The sequence below is a fragment of the Medicago sativa genome, chromosome 8 (assembly GCF_051527215.1).
Source record: "Medicago sativa cultivar Bolivia chromosome 8, Bolivia_mono, whole genome shotgun sequence".
NCBI lineage: Eukaryota > Viridiplantae > Streptophyta > Magnoliopsida > Fabales > Fabaceae > Medicago > Medicago sativa.
Genome location: NC_140756.1, coordinates 80760765 through 80781904, shown reverse-complemented (window position 1 = coordinate 80781904; position 21140 = coordinate 80760765). Strand labels below are relative to the sequence as shown.

At 34.6% G+C, this 21140-nt stretch overlaps 1 protein-coding gene across 2 annotated transcripts; it reads right to left on the bottom strand.

Moving 5' to 3' along the window:
- Positions 1 to 786: 786 nt before the first annotated feature.
- Positions 787 to 9792, bottom strand: LOC146902115 (uncharacterized). 2 transcript variants are annotated; one of them, XM_085731983.1, is made up of 9 exons: positions 9761 to 9792; positions 9618 to 9661; positions 8106 to 8207; positions 6942 to 7040; positions 5156 to 5257; positions 2180 to 2275; positions 1745 to 1852; positions 1316 to 1368; positions 787 to 1216 (listed from the first exon to the last, which is right to left on the bottom strand). In XM_085731983.1, the coding sequence occupies exons 3-9, from the start codon at positions 8197 to 8199 to the stop codon at positions 1061 to 1063; spliced, it is 708 nt and encodes a 235-aa protein (XP_085588109.1). In that variant the 5' UTR covers positions 8200 to 8207; positions 9618 to 9661; positions 9761 to 9792; the 3' UTR covers positions 787 to 1060. The 2 variants fall into 2 exon arrangements, with proteins under 2 accessions (XP_085588109.1, XP_085588110.1); XM_085731984.1 differs by lacking the exon at positions 5156 to 5257.
- Between the last annotated feature and the right edge of the window lie 11348 nt (positions 9793 to 21140).

Here is a 21140-nt window from a genome sequence, read left to right as displayed (position 1 = left end):
TTAGCCAAAATTTTATAAGGATGTTTTTTTTTTTAAAAAAAAAAAAGGAAATGTTAACCAGTGCGCCCGAGGTATTGGTTAAGAAATTATAAAAGTAAATATTGTCTTGCAAATTGTGTATTCTATTTTTTGAAAGTTAAAAAAGTGTTGTTTTCAATACAAAACTTAATTTTTCTTTCTACTTTTAGATCCTTAACTAGTGCCCCGGGCGTACTGGTTAACAATACCCAAAGCTGGCTATATTTACGGGGACCATTTGCATATCTAAGCCTTAAAAATATAAATTTTACATTTAAGCCTTAAAAATATAAAGTTTACATGAGTTTTCTTTAACGAAGAGACCAAAAGTGAAGATTAAATTTTTTTGAAGGACTAAAAATTGAAGAATTTTTTTAAAGGGACAAAACAAAAAGTTAACATATTTATAGAAATCAAAAACAAATTTAACCCTATAAAATATTAATTAATATATGTATATTAATATTTATCTTAATATATTTTTTTTTAAAAATAGAGTTTCCTCAAAAAAAAAAAAAAAGTTACTACATAATGTATTTAATATTTTAAATAAGAAATTGGCACAACGTAAGAGGAAAAAAAATGAAAGTCGTTATGAAGAGCGGAAAAACGGGCACTCGAGTCCCCGCCTTATGTAAATATATCTTTACTAAATAACAAATGAAAATTTTATTTGAGATGAAATTATTTAAAAGCTACTCCAGCTGAGTGCATTGGGAAGAAAGAACAAATGGAAAGAAAACATACTACTACTATGAAGGCTACCCGTGTAAAATGATTGTCGTGCAAATCGGCAATCATATGGTTCAAGTATATTAGAAAAATTGGGATGCAAACTATAATCTGGTTATATTACAGAAGCTTAGTGATAACAAACATGCATAAAGATGTCGTAACAAAAATATGCATAAAGAAGTCTTTATACACTCGGGCAAACAACATAAGTTATGCATAACATAACCCATTAACACAGTAAACTGCTGTAAATGAGAGTCCTCGACTAACTGCTGCTATATAAATAACTACTCTTATTGCTCTTCAACTAGGCCATCCCATTCTTGTTCCCACTTATTTCATCAGCACATGGGTCCATATCAGTAGCCACGTCTTTATCAATATTCACCTGTAAAGCCTTCTTCTTGGGCACAAGCCTCAGCTTGCAATATGGATGCAACAGATGACCATCGATAACTATTTCCTGTGGGTTTGGAAATTGATATTGAAGAATTGAAATATGCACAAAAGATAAATTTGTGAAAGTCGACATTAACTTTGTTGAGTTTCAGGAATAACTTGCCTTACGAATACAAGCAGAGCCGATCTTCCTCCACCCATATTGCTTCATGGGTTCTGTTTAAAATTATAAACAAATAAGAAGTGAAAGGGTGAGTTTATTTAAATATGGCTTAAATTTAAAAAAGAAAAGAAAAAAGATGAGGCACAACATCCAAAAACAAAATATAAAACAAAACAGACAATAATAGAATATAAAATAGGATAAATTTCCCAAAGTATGGCAACAATACCACGATAAACACAACCAACTTATGTGCATATTAACACTCAATCAAGAGCTTGCATTTTAATGAAATAGGAAAGCATAAATTGTGTCTTTGCATGGTTCAAAATCATAACAGATGGATGAAATGCATGTTAACCCCGAACTAATATCACTGCAAATAACATATTAATACAACATCACCACATTGAAGTAAAACAGACTTACCTTCTTTTTTTAGCTTCTCGGTGAGAGGCTCTCCAATTGTGCTCCCTACTTTTTGCTCCTTAGGAACTTCATTTTTTATGTTTTTTGAGCAGCCCTCCATAGCAAATTCTGATTAATGTTTTGATCAAATAAGAAATAAAAGGGTGAGATTATTTTAATACGGCTGAATGTAAAAAAAAAAATGCATGGCAGCCAAAAACAAAATAGAAGACATCATAGAAAAAATAGAGAATAAAATGGTCTATATTTCACAAGTAAGGCAACAATAGTAAAACAAACACAACCAACTTCTGTGCATATTAACACTCTATCAAGAGGTTGCATTTTAATAAAACAAGAAAGTAAAACAAATTGTAGCTTCACATGGTTTTAAAGTCAAAATCTAAATCATAACCGATGAAAGAAGTGCATATTACAACATTGAGTAAAACTTACTTTCTCCTTTTATCTGCTTAGCAAGAGACGATTTGAGCTTCAAATAAGGCTTAACAACTTCATTTTTGCTGTTTATTGAGTGATGCTCAGCCAATTCCGTTTAATGTTTAGATCAAATAAGAAACAAAAGGGTGAGATATATTAATACGGCTGAAAATAAAATAAAATAAAAAAGATACAGCAGCCAAAAACAACATAGAAGACAGCATAGAAAAAAATAGAGGTTGCATTTTCACAAGTATGGGCAACCATAGCAAAATAAACATAACCCATATATGGGCATATTAACACTCAATCAAGAGGTTGCATTTTTATAAAATAGGAAAACAAAACGAATTGTATCTTCACATGATTTTAAAGTCAAAATCTAAATAACCGGCCCACCGGCATCCAACACACAAAAAGTAAGACAAACAGCATGATTTGCAGTGGTGCAAAACCGTCAATCAAACCAAAAAATAAAACTGCTCAACTCGAAAGACACGCACCCTCAAAGTACCCTAGAACACCTTAACAACCCAAAACTCAAACAAGAGCTAGCAACGATGATTATGGACCCGAATAACAGAGGCGGTCTCCAAAAGGAATCACCTCACCCCTCTTTACCGAATCACCACCACCACCACACCGCACATCCACCACTATGCCCCACCACTACCACAACTGAATCATCACCATCACCACTACCACTGCAAAACCAACGATAGAGACAAAACTACGCTGCCAAACCACCTCACCAAGAAACAGGCAGCAACACAAACAAAGATCTAGAGGAAGACGAACCCGACAACAAAACACGGGCAGCGACGCCGGTCTAAAGTGGGAAGACAACCCAGATTGAAGAAAGGCGGCCACCACTGACAAGGAGAAGGCGTTTGAGATCGTGGTGTTATTTGAGAACCCATTGAGATCTGAGACTATCCAAATGAACACCTAAAATCACCACCACTGCTCTTTCGAGCCACCACTCAACCCCCAAAACACCATGAAAGACACCATAATAACCCAACGCAACACCAAAAATGTCTCGTTTGGAAGTCCTCATAGTCACTTCGGTGATCTCAAAGGAAACTCGGATGAAAAATAAGCTCCCAACTCCAATACTTATTTCCAAAAAGCTCCGTGTGTGGTAATCACCCTTATAATTAGTGACCAGCTGAAAGGCTATACAAAACAACATATGAGTACAAAGAGTAGTCTCACAAGCAAGCAAAACCATATAAGTAACAAGAAGTGAGCCGAACTCAAAAGAAGAGCAACAATGCCACACTAAACACCACAACACATTAAAATAAAGCCTTTCAAAAGGACCACTGCAAACAGACGCATCACTAGCACACTAAAAAACCCTTTCAGCCACCGACGGATCTGAATCCAGATCCGGATTCGGATCGAAATTTGAATCCAGATCTACCTCCACAATCTATCCGCCCAGCACCATTAAAACCACTACGAAACCACCACCAACACCACCACGAAATCCTCCAAAGACCACTGCCAACCACCACGAAAGTGCTAAAAATCAACACCACGAACCAGCCAACCATGGAAAAGGGTCGGGAGTGATGCGGACGGCTAAGCCAAAATCCTTGCACCACCCAGCATCCGCATTTACAATGAGGCGGAGGTAGGTTGGATTAGGAGGGAGAGGGCAACGTGTATACCGAGAGAGGTCAGAGACAAAATTTTCTAGAGTATGTTTTTTTCTAAAACTATAACCTGCGAACAGTAACTCATCTCCAACCATAGAGGGAATTGTCACGAGTTATACTGTTATGTTACGACTGGAATCGCCGCAGGATCGATTGGATGAATGTAGATCTTACGGTTTTATGATTTTAAGGTCGGATATACATGATTATACAAAATCATACTCATATGATTTTACGACTCAACACAATTCTGACTACCATGTGTCAACAGATTCATTGACACCAAATCTTAAGCGTTCTTTTCTTTAATCTAAAGGCCAATAATTATTCATCAAAATCTTAATGCGGGCATTCATTTTTCAATATCTCACTTTTAAGTCAATTTATTATATTCTCTCTTATCAATTTCAATTCTTCTCTAAATCATCTTGTTTCCAACCACTTGTTTTTCTTCCGTTTCTTCCCTTTAACACCATGTTTGTTTCTATCATTTTCCATTTTTAGCGGTAGAGATTTCATGATTGATTAATTTATTTTTTTCGAAAAAAAAATACCATTAAAATAGATAGGTTGTTAAATTGTGGCACACGATGTGTGAAACTTTGATTCAAAGGTTTATGTTAAAACAAAAAAAAAAAAATACAAGCTAGCCAATGCTTAATTCAAGTGAAGGATAAACATAAAACAATTTAACAACCATGAAACAATCCTTTTGTAAGATAATAGCGCAGGACGTCTCATTTGAGAAGAAGATGGATCTCTATTAGGAAACAAGAAAATTTTAGGACAGGAAAAGATTGAACGACGAATGCCCACATTAAGATTTTGATGAATAATTATTGGCCTTTTGGTTTAAAGAAAATGAACGCTTAAGATTTGGTGTCAACGAATCCGTTGACACCTGGTGTCAATGGATCTTGTCTCTCTCTCTCTCTCTATATATATATAAATAATTTAAATTTCAAATAAAATACAAACATTATTTTTATAAAAGATCTAAATTGAGCAATTGGGTACACTACAAAAAAGTTTTTAAACAAAATATAACAATTTTTCACCTCATTCATACAACTACTATAGTGAAAAGTTAAAAATAATGTTATTGAATTTAATGTCTTCAACTCCTTCATTAAACATCACTACCTCGACACATTTTTAAGCCCAATAGAAGTGTAAAAGTGTGTAGGAAAAAAAATTATATTGGAACACGTCTGACACGCGTCGTACGGGAGTCAGAAACCTGGCACGATTAATGCCAGAGGTGACCAACCTTCGTAGGCAAAGAGCGTTTTATTACAACATTATGGCATTGAGTAAAACTTACTTTCTCCTTTTTTCATCTTAGCAAGTGATGATTTTAGCGTCAAATGAGGCTCCTTAGAAACTTCACTTTTATTGTTTTCTGAGAGACGCTTCATAGCAAATTCTGTTGAATGTTTTGATCAAATAAGAAACGTAAGGGTGAGATTAATTTAATACAGCTGAAACTTAAAAGGAAAATAAATGCAACAGCCAAACAGCCACAAACGAAAGCAAAGAAAATAATAGAGAATGAAATGGGATGAATTTGTCTAGTCTAGCAACAATAGCAAGATAAACATAACCAACTTATGTGCATATTAACCCTCAATCAAGAGCTAGCAATTTCATAAAATAGGAGAGCAGAAATAATGTGTCTATCACATGTAGGGTGGGAATAGGCCAGGCCGCTCGTCAGGGGTCTATGGCCCGGCCTACTTAAAGCTCGGCTCGATCTAGCTCGTTTATTCAATAGACGAGGGCTAAGGCTTATAGAGAAGCCTACTAGGCCTACCAAGCCGGCCCATATGTGTAACTACACATACTTTTTTTTTTTCGGTACAACTACACATACTTCATTATATTAATAAATTTTTTGTTCCTTCAAATTTTAAATACCACAATTTATTTATATTTTTGCAACTTAGGATTTCCAAATTGTTACAAAGCTCTTAGTATTACTCTCTGATTTCAACGAATACACATACTTATTAGGCTTTTAAACAGGCTAATAGATCAGGCCTGACTTTTAAAAAGCTAGGCGGCTTAAAAGAAGCTTAAAAAAAGCCTTTGACAGGCCAATAGGTCAGGCTTAGGCTTTAGTTTTTTCAACTAGGCCTTGCCTATTTAAGCAAAGCCCGGCTCGGCCCGGCCTATTCCCACCCCACATGGTCTTATGAAATGGGATGAATTTCCCAAATAAGGCAACATAAGCAAGATAAACATAAGTACATAACCAAATTATGAGCATGTGTGAAGTGCATATTAACTCGAACTATTTTCACAGCAAAAACATATTAATACAATATCACAACATCGAGTAAAACTTAATAATAATAATTAGTACTTAATAGCCCCAATGATTTAAATCTTAATCACAAAAAATTCAGAACAGATTGAATTATAACCCATAGTTGAAAAAGCAACAAAAATAAGTATCCTGTCGAGATTAAAATTAGACGACAAACACTCAATTTCACATAATATCTAAAAAATAAACCAATTTCACCAATTCAAAGGTTTGAAACCCTGATACTCCAAAATTTCAGAACAGATTGAACTATCAACTATTATTAAAAAAGGCAGTGTCATGGAGTATAAAATGACATGACAAGTTCAATTTCACAAAATCTATATAAAAAAAAAACCACAATTCAAAGATTTTAAACCCTAATCCCCAAAAATCTAAGAACAAATTGAACTATCACAAATAGAATTGAGAAAGGAACAGATAACATGACAAGAACTTCAATTTCACAAAATCTATATAAAATAAAAAACAATCCGAGAAGATTCGAATAAGAAGGAAAATATCTTAAACAAGGCAAAGAAAGATGTCGCGCGTAACAGTAAAGAGGCTGAAAATCAAACAAATACAAACACAGAGAATAAAATGGTCTATATTTCACAAGTAAGGCAACAATAGTAAAACAAACACAACCAACTTTTGTGCATATTAACACTCTATCAAGAGATTGCATTTTCATAAAACAAGAAAGCAAAACAAATCGTAGCTTCAAATGATTTTAAAGTCAAAATCTAAATCATAACAGATGAAAGAAGTGCATATTACAGCATTGAGTAAAACTTACTTTCTCCTTTTTTCTGCTTAGCAAGAGACGATTTGAACTTCAAATAAGGCTTCTTAAAAACTTCATTTTTGCTGTTTTTTGAGTGATGCTCAGCCAATTCTGTTTAATGTTTTGATCAAATAAGAAACAAAAGGGTGAGATAATATTAATACGGCTGAAAATAAAAAAGATGCACAGCAGCCAAAAACAACATAGAAGACAGCATAGAAAAAAATAGAGGTTGCATTTTCACAAGTATGGGCAACCATAGCAAAATAAACATAACCCATATATGGGCATATTAACACTCAATCAAGAGGTTGCATTTTCATAAAATAGGAAAACAAAACGAATTGTATCTTCACATGATTTTAAAGTCAAAATCTAAATAACTGATGAAACAAGTGCATGCTAGCCCAAATTAATTTCAGTGCAAAGAACTTAGAACACATACTCCGACACAGACACCTGACGTGACACAGACATCTGACACATTAGTCGATACGGACTCCGACACCGTGCAAAGAACAATGAAACTCACATTAATTTAACTACAAAAATCTAAAGGATTCGTCAAAATCTTAAGCGTTCTTTTCTTTGACACCAAATCTTAAGCGTTCTTTTCTTTAATCCAAAGGCCAATAATTATTCATCAAAATCTTAATGTGGGCATTCATTTTTCAATATCTTACTTTTAAGTCAATTTATTATATTCTCTCATCAATTTCAATTCTTCCTTAGATTCAAAGGTTGATGTTAAAAAGAAAATACATGCTAGCCAATGCTTGAACACTAAAATACAAACGTTATTATCATAAAATATCTAAATTGAACACTAAAATATATATGTACATCTGAATTGACAATTGGGTACACTACAAAAAAGTTTTTAAACAACATATAACAATTTTTCACCCCATTCATCCACCTACTATACTGAAAAGTTAAAAATGATGTTATTGAATTTAATGTCTTCAACTCCTTCATTAAACATCACTACTTCGACACATTTTTAAGCCCAATAGAAGTGTAAAAGTGTGTCGGAAAAAAAAAATTATATTGGAACACGTGTCTGACACGCGTCGTACGGGTGACGGAAACCTGGCACGATTAATGCCAGAGGTGTCCATCCTTCGTAGGCAAAGAACGTATTATTACAACATTATGGCATTGAATAAAACTTACTTTCTCCTTTTTTCATCTTAGCAAGTGATGAGTTTAGCGTCAAATGAGGCTCCTTGGAAACTTCACGTTTGTTGTTTTCTGAGAGACGCTTCATAGCAAATTCTGTTTAATGTTTTGATCAAATAAGAAACATAAGGGTGAGATTAATTTAATACAGCTGAAAGTTAGAAGAAAGAAAAAATGCAACAACCAAACAGCCACAAACGAAAGCAAAGAAAATAATAGAGAATGAAATGGGATGAATTTGTCTAGTCTAGCAACAATAGCAAGATAAACATAACCAACTTATGTGCATATTAACCCTCAATCAAGAGCTAGCAATTTCATAAAATAGGAGAGCAGAAATAATGTGTCTATCACATGTAGGGGTGGGAATAGGCCAGGCCGCTCGTCAGGGGCCAATGGCCCGGCCTACTTAAAGCTCGGCTCGGCCTAGCTCGTTTATTAAATAGACCAGGCTCAAGCTTTTTAAAAAGCTCGTTAATATAAATAGACCAGGCTAAGGCTTATAGAGAAGCCTACTAAGGCCAGCCCATATGTGTAATTACATATACTTCGTTATATTAACAAATTTTTTGTTCCTTCAAATTTTAAATACCACAATTCAATTTAGGATTTCCAAATTGTTACAAAGCTCTTGGTATTACTCTCTCTTATTACAATTCCAACGAGTACACATACTTATTAGCCTCTATAAAATGGATGTACAAGCTCAACAAAATTGTATTGGATATACATGTAATATATGCTTATAGAGTGGGGGAAAATAGATATACATGTTTTACAAAAAATTTATAGGCTTTAGTTTTTTCAACTAGGCCTTGCCTATTTAAGCAAAGTCCGGCTCGACCCAGCCTATTCCCACCCCACATGGTTTTATGAAATGGGATGAATTTCCCAAGGCAACATAGGCAAGATAAACATAAGTACATAACCAAATTATGAGCATATGTGAAGTGCATGTTAACTCGAACTATTTTCACAGCAAAGAACATATTAATACAATATCACAGCATCGAGTAAAACTTAATAATAATAATTAGTACTTAATAGCCACAATGATTTAAATCTTAATCACAAAAAAATTCAGAACAGATTGAATTATAACCCATAGTTGAAAAAGCAACAAAAATAAGTATCGTATCGAGATTAAAATTAGACGACAAACACTCAATTTCACATAAATCTAAAAAAATAAACCAATTTCACCAATTCAAAGATTTGAAACCCTAATACTCCAAAATTTCAGAACAGATGGAACTATCAACTATAATTAAAAAAAGGCAGTGTCATGGAGTGTAAAATGACATGACAAGTTCAATTTCACAAAATCTATATAAAAAAAAAAAACAATTCAAAGATTTTAAACCCTAATCCCCAAAAATCTCAGAACAAATTGAACTATCACAACTAGAATTGAGAAAGGAACAGATAACATGACAAGAACTTCAATTTCACAAAATCTATATAAAATAAAACAATCCGAGCAGATTCGAATAAGAAGGAAAATACCTTAGACAAGGCGAAGAAAGATGTCACGCGTAACAGTAAAGAGGCTGAAAATCAAACAAATACAAACACAGAATCAACAATTCGACCGCATGCGTAACAGTGAAGAACGAATGGAAAGAAAGAAGAAGAAGAAGAAAACGAACCAGAATCGCGATGGCAGAGACCTGAGAGCATCTCCAATGGGGGGTCGGGAAATACTTGTGTGACATTAATGTCACGGTGACATTAAATTTGGGCCACATATTGGGTGACATTAGATGTGTTGTGTGGTCCAGATGCAATGGCACGGTGACATTAATGTCACCAAAGTGCCACCCGGGTCCTTAGAGCATCCACAATGGTAGTTCCTTAACAAGGACTCCTTAAATGGACCCCACGTGACACATCACTTATTTATAATTTTTTAATAAAAGTACATATTAAGGACTCAATGACTCCAATGACAATACACTAACAAGGACTCCAATGAAAAATACTTAAATATGTCCCACTTTCTTTTCATATTAAACAAAAATAATTTATCTATTACTCATTTTTACAAGTGGGACCAAGTAGTACACATTTTATTACTTCTTTATGCAAGTGGGACCAAGTAATACACATTTTATTACTTTTTTAAACGTGGGACCCGTTAGTTACACAGGAGAGAGAGGGTCCTTATATAGTTGCTCGTTCCTTAACGGGGACTCAATTTTTCTTCCTCCAATGGAGGGTCCTTAACGGGGAGTGATCCTTGTTAAGTAAGGACCCCCCATTGGAGATGCTCTTACTTAACAAGGACCACTCCCCGTTAAGGACCCTCCATTGGAGGAAGAAAAAATGAGTCCCCGTTAAGGAACGGGCAACTATATAAGGACTTTCTCTCTCCTAAGCAACTAACGGGTCCCACGTTTAAAAAAGTAATAAAATGTGTACAACTTGATCCCACTTGCATAAAGGAGTAATAAAATGTGTACTACTTGGTCCCACTTGTAAAAATGAGTAATAAATAAATTATTTTTGTTTAATATGTAAAATAGTGGGACATATTTAAGTACTTTTCATTGGAGTCCTTATTAGTGTATTGTCATTGGAGTCATTGAGTTCTTAATAGGTACTTTTATTAAAAAATTATAAATAAGTTATGTGTCACGTGAGGTCCATTTAAGGAGTCTTTGTTAGGGAACTACCATTGTGAATGCTCTGAGTGAGGCAGCACTAGGGAGTGTTTGTATATAAAAGAAAATTGCTTTTTTCACAACCAAACTTCCCAAAAACACATGGAAGTTACCAAAATACCCCAGCGGTAGATAACCGCCTCCAACCACTCAATTATTATCTCTACCAAAATCGTTCAATCTCAAAATAAAATCATCCAAATTTTTTCATCAAAACCACAAGTAAGTAACATACATTTTTTCATCCTAAACTATTAACATACATTTTTGTTGGTATATTTGTTTTTTTTTTTTTGGTGTCCATTTCATTCTCTATTATTTGATCAAAATGTTATACATAATTGGCTGAGCGTCGCTCAAAAGACAACAGAAATGAAGTTGCTAAGAAGCCTCCTTTGAAGTTGTTCAAATATTTGTTAACAGGAGAAAGTAAGTTTTACTCAATGCTGCAGTGTAGTATTAATATGTTCTTTGTGGTTAAATTCATTTGGGGTAATATGCATTTCTTCAATATGTTATGATTTAGATTGACTTTAAAACCACATGCAGCTACAGTTCGTTTTGCTTTCCTGTTTTTTGAAAATGCAACCCCTTGATTGAGTGTTTATATGGGCACATAAATTGGTCATGTTTATCTTGGTATTGTTGCCATACTTGGGAAATTTATTCCGTTTTGTCTTCTATTTTGTTTTTAGCTGCCGTGCCTCGTCTTTTTTTAACTTCAGCCTTATGAAAATAAACTCATCTTTTGCTTCTTATTTGTTTAAAACTTTAAACAGAATTTACGAAGAAATACTACGTGTGGAGGACTGTTAACCCTAGTGTTGTTTGGAAGGCAAGTTCTTCTTGAAATCTCAATAATTAACGAGGCATTGTTTTTTTATACAAGTTTCAGAAATTTATTTTTTGTGCATATTTCAATTCTTTAATATCAATTTCCAAACCCACAGGAGCGTTCTGCTAAGATGAATCCATATAGCATAGTTATTAGAGAATGAAAAGGAGAAGAATAAGGAAGTTACTTGATTAACAAGTAACTCAGTTTAGTTTCATTAATAATGTTTAGTTTGAATTTTAGAGGCTTTGTATGTCTATATATACCTCATGTACAAACTGATTCAAGTAATGATAATGAGAGAATTTTCATTTGATTCAATTTCATAACATGGTATCAGAGCCTTTCTCTCTCTTTTCCAAAAGTTTGTTACGAGTTTGTTATAACAAACTTTCCGCCATTGATGAACCTTCATTTTCTTCGTTTTTCTTCATCAATTCTTCATTGATCCTCCTTATTTATTGCATCTTGTCTCGTATTGATTCTCGTCTTGCTTTGGATTCATCATGCCTCGTCAAAATCAACAACCTGATACTGAATCAGAGTTTTATGTTCATCCAAGTGAAGGCCCGAATTCTGTTATTGTTCAACCTCCATTGGATGGATCCAATTATCTCCTATGGAGTCGTTCCATGATTCGAGCTTTTGGCGCGAAAAACAAATTGAAATTTGTTGATGGATCCATGGAAATTCCAGACGAAGCTGATCTCAATCGTTCAGCTTGGGAACGATGTAATCATCTTCTTCATGCTTGGATTCTTAACTCTGTTTCACCAGATATTGAACAAACTTTGATTTTTCATGAAAACGCCATTGATGCTTGGTTAGATCTTAAAGAACGTTTTTCTAAAGTTGATCGTATTCGTATTGCTGCATTACGCTCCAAAATCAACAACTTGAAGCAAGGTTCAAAGTCAGTTTTGCAGTATTACAATGAGATGAAAATTCTTTGGGAAGAGTTGAATTCACATATGCCATTTCATTCATGTACTTGTCGTGCCTTGAGGGAGACTCGTGATTACAGGCTTGAAGATCAAGTCATTCAATTCCTAACTGGATTGAATGATCAATTCAATGTTGTGAAAACTCAAATTCTCGTGCTTGATCCTCTTCCCACTATAAACAAAGTGTATTCACTGGTTATTTAGGAAGAGAGTAATAACTCTTCTTTAATTCTCATTGATGAACCTGTTTCTGCAATCAATGCTTCTAATGCATTTCCTTCTAGTAACAAATCTCAGTGGAGAGGTAGAGGATACTCCTCTGGTCCTAAACCACCTAGACATTGCACTTTTTGTGGAAGGAATAATCACACCATCTATCAATGCTTCAAGTAGCAATGAACAAATTGAAGCACCACCAGGAAGTTGCACTGATGCATCTTCATCTAATGTCAGTATTTCACAAGAGAAGTATGATCAGCTTCTTAGCCTGCTTCAACAAGTGAATTTGCTTCCTTCATCTTCCACACCATCAGCTAGTACCAATCAAATCAATGCCTCCCCTGTGTCAGGTATATCCTCCATTTTCTCTTGTTCTATTTTCTCTAAGCATGATTGATGGCGTATTTCGCAAGTGTACCAAATCGTTCAAGTAGTAAAATTAAACGGTAAGACCTAGTGTCAAACTTGAGGATCGCGTTATATTGTTGAACCGTATTTATAGATTAATTGGACAAAATATCACGAAGTTTGTTTTATAGCAATAATGAAAATAACAATAAAATAAAGTGATTGAAGATTTATAAGAGAAAGTTGCTAGGGATGAGTTTCACTAGATGACTACTAAAAGCTAATGACCTAATCTCAACTATTGAATCGACTCATATGATTGTTACCGAATTATCTAATTTATTCTTGCCCTAATTCCTTAGTGACAACAACTTTAAACCTAAAATAAAAACCTAATTCCTTAGTGAATTTGAAGATTAGGGTTAAGCATTAACGAACAAGAATTCTCTTAATGATTCCAAGGGTTTGTATCTATTCCTAGATTACAAAGGCAAGGATCTCTTATTTCAAAGCGTTTATTACTTCCACTTCCGTATCACAAAATAAACCGTAAATCAATTTAAAGGCGGCCGACACAATAAAAAGCATTAAGAACGGAAATAAGAGAAACAATCATATGAATTGAAATCAATAGCATTAATTAGGTCAAATCACAATAGCATTCATCTAGGTCTACTCATCCCCAACAATGGAGGGTTTAGTTACACATAGCAATTAAACAATAATGGATAGAAGAAGAATTACAAGGTGAATTCATGAATAAACCTTGTTAGAACTCCTTCAATGATGCTCCAAAGTGCCCAAAATCGCTCCTTCAGTGCTCCTAAGCCGTTTTTCTCTTTCAAAATTGTCATCCTTATTTCAGAAACCTAACTTAGCTTAAATAGAATCGTGTCACGTTGCTAGTGAATCGTGTCACGATTTGCTTCATTAAAGCCCATGGGTCAAAATTAAGTCTTCTGGATCGTGACACGATATGGCCATCGTGTCACGATTTGAGAGGCAGCGTGATGGATTTTTCTTAAACTTGGATCGTGACACGCTAAACCAAATCATGTCACGATTTCTGCTTCCTTGCAAATTCTATGTGTTTCTTCTGTTTCTTGCTGAAATATGATGCTTTGTGACCTTAACATGCTAAAAATAACCATGAAAATTACGTAATGACAAGGTGTCATCAATGATTTATGGCTTTTAGATTCAGGAGCCAATGAACACATCACTTTTTCCAAACATTGGTTTAATTCTTATCATAAAATTGATCTTAAACCTGTTAATTTACCAAATGGTACTTCTGTCCTTGTTCAATATGCTGGCACTATCCATTTTTCCCCTGATTTACACCTTGAAAATGTCTTATGCTCACCATCTTTTACTATGAATTTGATTTCTATTTCCAAGTTGTGTGAATCTTTGAACTGTTTTGCCAATTTTCATAACAAGAAATGTTTCTTACAGGAACTTCACTCACAGAAGATGATTGGTTTGGGTGAAGAGATTGAAGGTCTCTATAGATTAGTATTAGACTCTTTCAATAAGCAATTATGCAATAGTATTTCTGTCAATCATATTTCCACCAATACAAATTTAACCATTCCTTCTTCTGCTTTATGGCATTTTAGATTAGGTCATGTATCCCCAAAAAGACTCACTCATATGTCTCAATTGTATCCTACTCTCACTTTTGATTCACATGCCACTTGTGATATATGTCATTTTGCCAAACAAAAGAAATTACCCTTCAGTTTAAGTTCATCTGTTGCTTCTCATAATTTTCACCTTCTGCATTTTGATATTTGGGGTCCCATCTCTACTGCTTCTGTACATAATCATAGATATTTTCTTACCATCCTTGATGATTATAGTAGATATGTTTGGATTGTTCTCTTAAAATCCAAGTCTGAAGTGTCTCAACATGTTAAGAACTTCATTTCTCTTGTTGAAAATCAGTTTTATATTACTCCTAAAGCCATAAGGTCAGATAATGGTCCTGAGTTTTTGTTGTCTTCTTTTTATGCTTCTAAAGGCATTGTGTATCATAGGTCATGTGTTGAAACCCCACAACAGAATGGTCGTGTTGAAAGAAAACATCAACACATTCTTAATGTAAGGAGAGCTTTATTATACCAGTCAAAATTACCTGCTTCATATTGGTCTTATGCTCTCCTCCATGCCACTTTTATCATCAATAGAGTCACTACTCCTCTGTTACACAACAAATCCCCATATCAATTGCTTCATAATACCATCCCTGATATTGAATCCTTCAAAGTTTTTGGCTCTTTGTGCTATTCTTCCACTCTTCAGTGTCACAGGACCAAATTATCCCCTAGAGCTAGAAAATGTGTTTTCTAGGATATTCTGTTGGTTTCAAAGGCTATGTTCTCTTGGATCTTCATTCCAGAGAAATTCACATCTCTAGACATGTTTAATTTTCTGAACATATCTTGCCTTATCCTTCAAATCCTCTATCCATTACCACCACATGGTCATATTTTTCTTCAGATACTTGTTCTGCAAGTAATCCTCCATCTCTTGTTCCTTCTCCATCTCCTACTCCCATTATTGATCCTGACCCTCCCTCTTCCAATCCTACACCACCACCTACTCCCACTACCACTCCCATCCTCATAAAATCAACCAGAACCATTAACCCCCCTTACTTAGATAACTATGTTTGAATAATGCTTCTGCTTCATTTTCTGCTTTACCTAATAATGTGAAATATCATATTTCCAACTCTATCTCTTATGATAATGTGTCTCCCTCTCATTGTGCCTTCCCTTTTTCCATTGATTCCAACATTGAGCCAACCACTTATGATGAAGCAAGCAAGCACACTTGTTGGCAACAGGCAATGCGAGCTTGCAACTCTTGAAAATACTGGCACTTGGAAACTGGTGGATTTACCACCCCATGTTAAACCAATTGGGTGCAGGTGGATATACAAAATCAAATATCATGTTAATGGCACCATAGAGAGATATAAAGCAAGATTGGTTGCTAAGGGTTACAATCAAGTTGAGGGACTAGATTACTTTGACACCTATTCACCAGTTGCTAAATTGACCACTGTCAGAACTATTATTGCTTTAGCAGCTATCAACAACTGGCATATTCACCAACTTGATGTTAACAATGCATTCTTACATGGAGATTTACAGGAAGATGTTTATATGACTGTTCCTCAGGGTGTTCCTCTTTCTAAGCCTAATCAAGTGTGCAAACTTCTGAAATCTCTATATGGCCTCAAGCAAGCAAGTAGAAAGTGGTATGAAAAACTCGCATCTTTACTTCTTGCTCATCAATACATTCAGTCAACTTCAGATCATTCCTTGTTCATCAAGAAATCCTCTGACTCTTTCACAGCTTTATTAGTGTATGTTGATGATGTGATTATTGCTGGGAACTCACTGACTGAATTTCAGCATATGAAATCCACCTTAAATTCTGTTTTCAAGATTAAAGATCTTGGACAATTGAAATACTTCCTTGGTTTAGAAGTGGCACATTCTACTCAAGGCATTTCAATATGTCAGAAGAAATACTGTATTGATCTTCTAACTGACACAGGTTACTTGGCTTCTAAGCCAGTTTCCACTCCTTCTGATCCTTCTTGCAAGCTTCATCAGGATCAAAGTGCACCCTATGCAGATATTGCTTCTTATAGAAGATTGATTGGTAGATTGATCTATCTCACCAATACAAGACTTGACATCATTTTTGCTACTCAACAACTTAGTCAGTTTCTTTCATCTCCCACTGAGAAACATTTTGCTGCTGCAACTAGAATACTCAGATACTTGAAGAAATGTCCTGGCCAAGGTTTATTATTTCCCAGATCATCATCTCTATGCCTTACAGGATACTCTGATGCTGACTGGGCAGGGTGCATTGAAACTAGAAGATCTGTATCTGGACAATGCTTCTTTCTTGGGAATTCACTCATTTCATGGAGAACTAAGAAACAATTAACAGTTTCTAGATCTTCTTCAGAAGCTGAGTATAGAGCTTTAGGAGCAGCCACTTGTGAATTGCAATGGATTCTCTATTTGCTCAGAGATTTACATGTTCACCTTCCCAAACCTCCTGTGTTGTTTTGTGACAATCAAAGTGCCTTACACATAGCTGCCAACCCAGTTTTTCATGAAAGAACAAAGCATCTTGAGATAGATTGTCATTTGGTAAGGGAGAAAATGCAAGCAGGAATCATGAAGCTGCTTCCTGTCTCTTCTAAAGATCAGTTAGCAGATTTTTTCACCAAGCCTTTGCTTCCTCAACCTTTTCACATTTTGTTGTCCAAGCTGGGAATGCTTGATATCTACCATGTCCCAGCTTGTGGGGGACTATTAGAGAATGAAAAGGAGAAGAATAAGGAAGTTACTTGATTGACAAGTAACTCAGTTTAGTTTCATTAATAATGTTTAGTTTGTATTTTAGAGGCTTTGTATGTCTATATATACCTCATGTACAAACTGATTCAAGTAATGATAATGAGAGAATTTTCATTTGATTCAATTTCATAACAATAGTCGTGCGAAAGAAGGCTTCTCAGGTGAATATTAATAATGACGTGGCTACTGATATGAAAACCCATGAGCTGATGATATAAGTGGGAAGAAGAATGGGATGGCCATGAAATATAGCAGTATTTAATTGAGCACTTTCAATTATAGGTTAGATTCTTGTTACACCGTATAGAATGATAGTGGATTATGTTATGCGTAACTTATGTTGTTGGCCAGAAAGTGCTCCAGGGTGAATCTTTCTGAATGTTTGTCATTATTAATTTTCTGTAATATAAATTAGATCTTATGATTTGCATCCCAATTATTTTAATCTTCTTGAACCATATCCCTGTCGATTTGCACAACAATCATTTTACACTATGAGCCCCAATAGTAGCAGGACTACTCGTGTTGTTCATAACTCTATTTTTGTGCCCCAATCATCATAACTTACAAAGGTTGTTTATAACTCATCTTTTCCTCTCAAGTAATTATGTCTTCAGCTTTTTGTTCTTTGAATACTATATGTTAAGGCAAAGCTGTCGATTATTTTAGTTCTTTGAATAGTTTTTTTTAAGTTTTATTTTTTGTTAATTTTACTTTCAATATACTTCGTAAGTCTTAGTTTTTTACTAACAACTTTGCTCGTTGAAAATTTGTTAAATTTATTTCTTTTAGTTTCGGATGAAGGTGTATATATTAGTTGTTGGCTCGTATTTTCGACAGACTCAATTAATACGGTCAAAGAGAGTTGACTCTTGATCTCCCAAAGAATCAAAGATGTTATTTTGAACATAATGTTGAAGATTTCGACAGAAAGCTCTTAGCGCTTTTGGATGGAGAGCAGTTTTGGTTGAAGGCCAAGTAGTTGCTGGCGAAGAGAAGGAAGTTCAAGTCCAAAATAGCGGTCTCCTTAGTGGAGACATGGGGAGTAGTTGTTAGGCTTATGTTGAGCCTAGTAATTTTTCATATGTAAAACGGATCACAAATCTCATTTACAGAATTCTAAACACTCAAATACTCAGCGACGGGAGAAACGAGTATACTTAATGTATGTAAAAATTTGGTGAACCACTCTTTATTTTAATGCAATGCAATTTACATTCCTTTAAAGTTTATGCGTTTTTAACTTTAACTCTTTTACTTGTTTTTTGCCCTTTTTATCTATCAAAAGACAGTCTTTCTTTTGCTTTTAAAGCACTTTCCTTTTATTGGTATGTATCCGGTCCCTGCCAAGGAAGATAGAGTATGAAGGCTTGCAGTCAATGACAAAGAAAGCATATATTTTCACATCCTTTTATCCCACCACAACATCGGCCATAAGAACTCCATAGGAGTTGGATTTTTCTTCCATGAAGCTAGCCATTTTCATATTGGTTGGGATCAAGTCTTCCATGTTCTTTCCCATCTTCTTTGAAGTTAGAAACGACATAACAAATAACTACACCACCATCGACGAAGACTCGGCTAAACATTTTGCCATTGATAAAAGTTATAATGAACTAAGGCTTAAGATGTTTTGCAATGTCTTGGATGGCCTTTTCAAATAACATGTCTCTGGTTTCCTTTCCTTCGGCTAAGGTGACCTAATCAGTGTCTTCAACGAAAACATAACCTTCTAATTCTCTTAGCTGAAGATTGCCTCCTCATATTCCAAAGGGATCAAGTTGATGGTGTCTATTTCTGCCATGATGATGTCGTGTCATCATCGAAAAAAATATTTAATAATGAATCTTTCTTCTATTTTGGGTAATTATTGTAACATCCTAGATTTTTTTTTGAAAATAAGTTAATAATGATCTTTACAATGTTATATGATCATCTTTTTTATAAAGAGATACTAATTTAACCTGGAGGAAAATTTTATTCATTGCAAAGCATAATAATGAAACTAGTTGAAAGTTCTCCTAGCGGAAGATAACTCATCTCCGCACTCCTAAACTTGCTAAATAATTCCAACAACAATAAAGTACCATAAAATTTTATTTTAAAATAAATGACAAAAACCCATAATGTTTTCCCCATTCGCGGTCAAGCATCAACCATCAAAATCTTGTGCATCTTCTTGTGTACCTAAATTGTTGGTGCAAGGGGTCATTATTCCTAAACCACAAAATACAACCATAAAAGATAAAAATTCACATACCAATAAAAAGATATAAAAGTAAGACCTCATGTTATGCAAATGATACATGATATGCAACTAGACCATGATCTGGATATCGCCCCAATTGGCACAACAATGAATTGTCCTGATTGGCAAAATAGTTTTAATCGCCCTGATTGGCAAAATAGGCAAAATAGTTTTGATCGCCCTTCTTAGCAAAAAAGTTTTGATCGCCCTATTTGGCATATGCATATGAATCGCCCTATTTGACACATGAATATGACTCGCCCCATTTGACATCTAAATACACACAACCGTATGTTATAAGTCATGCACTCTTCTGTAATTTATGCTAACTGGTATAACCTAAGTGCTTCAACTCACGACACAGCATGCACTGACATGACAGAGACATACCACTACAGGTTACAAGTTTATAAAATAACTAGATTGATATCCGTGCTCCGCCCGGGCAATATAAACTTGAAATAAGTAATTAAAAGTATAATACAATATATTATAGTTATAGGTATATAACATAAGTATGAGATGAATAAAAAATATAAATAAGCTACCGAAAAAAAATAGAATAAGCCAATAATTTGAAATTCAAACATGTATGCTTTAGGCGGGAATAATTGGTCAAGGCAAAAAACAATTATTAAGCATTTAATGACAGAAAATTTGGAGCCAAAACAATTAGGGCAAACATGTAGCAAAACTTGGGTGAAGATCCTCTCCATTTAGAAAATAAATGGAAGTATGCAATTTGGAGAGAGATAGACACATAAAATAGGTAGTGGGTCCTACCATAAAGTGGGTCCCACCATGATTAATTACTTTTGACTTTTTTATGTGTCTTTATCTTTCCAAATGGTAGAAATGGAGAGGATAATAAATGGAGAGGATCTTCACCCGCAAAACTTATAGGATTAAGGAATAAGAGATGCATGCTTTAGGCGGGAATAATTGGTCAAGGCAAAACACAATTATTAAGCATTTAATGACAGAAAGTTTGGAGCCAAAACAATTAGGGGCAAACATGTAGCAAAACTTATAGGATTAAGGAACAAGAGATCAACATCTTCCTATATTAGATAACTAATACATACAATTTCTTGCACATGAACTCCTCGTGTTTATAGATATATTAATTTTCTATTTATTAATTTTCTATACCCTATGACATCATGACAGCAAGTTCAGTTCCTACAGTCCTAAGAGCACCTCCAGCGGCATTATTTTGATGCTGTCCGCCGGCTGGAGTGTCAAATTGTTGGTGATTTTGCAAATTCAACCATTGGGGTCCGCCATGCTGTAGTCATGGTTGCTTCAGAAGATAACCAAAGCTATGGGTTACTTTGATTAAAAAAATACTATTGTTGTACTTCTGTTTTAAATGGCT

Bases quoted from the DNA above. Each gene is read 5' to 3' on its own strand.
- LOC146902115 (XM_085731983.1), bottom strand. From the start codon at position 8,199: ATGAAGCGTCTCTCAGAAAACAACAAACGTGAAGTTTCCAAGGAGCCT. The intron at 7,041-8,105 runs GTAAGTTTTATT...AACATTAAACAG, and splicing joins TAAGATGAAAAAAGGAGAAA to AATTGGCTGAGCATCACTCA. The intron at 1,853-2,179 runs GTAAGTTTTACT...AACATTAATCAG, and splicing joins TAAGCAGATAAAAGGAGAAA to AATTTGCTATGGAGGGCTGC.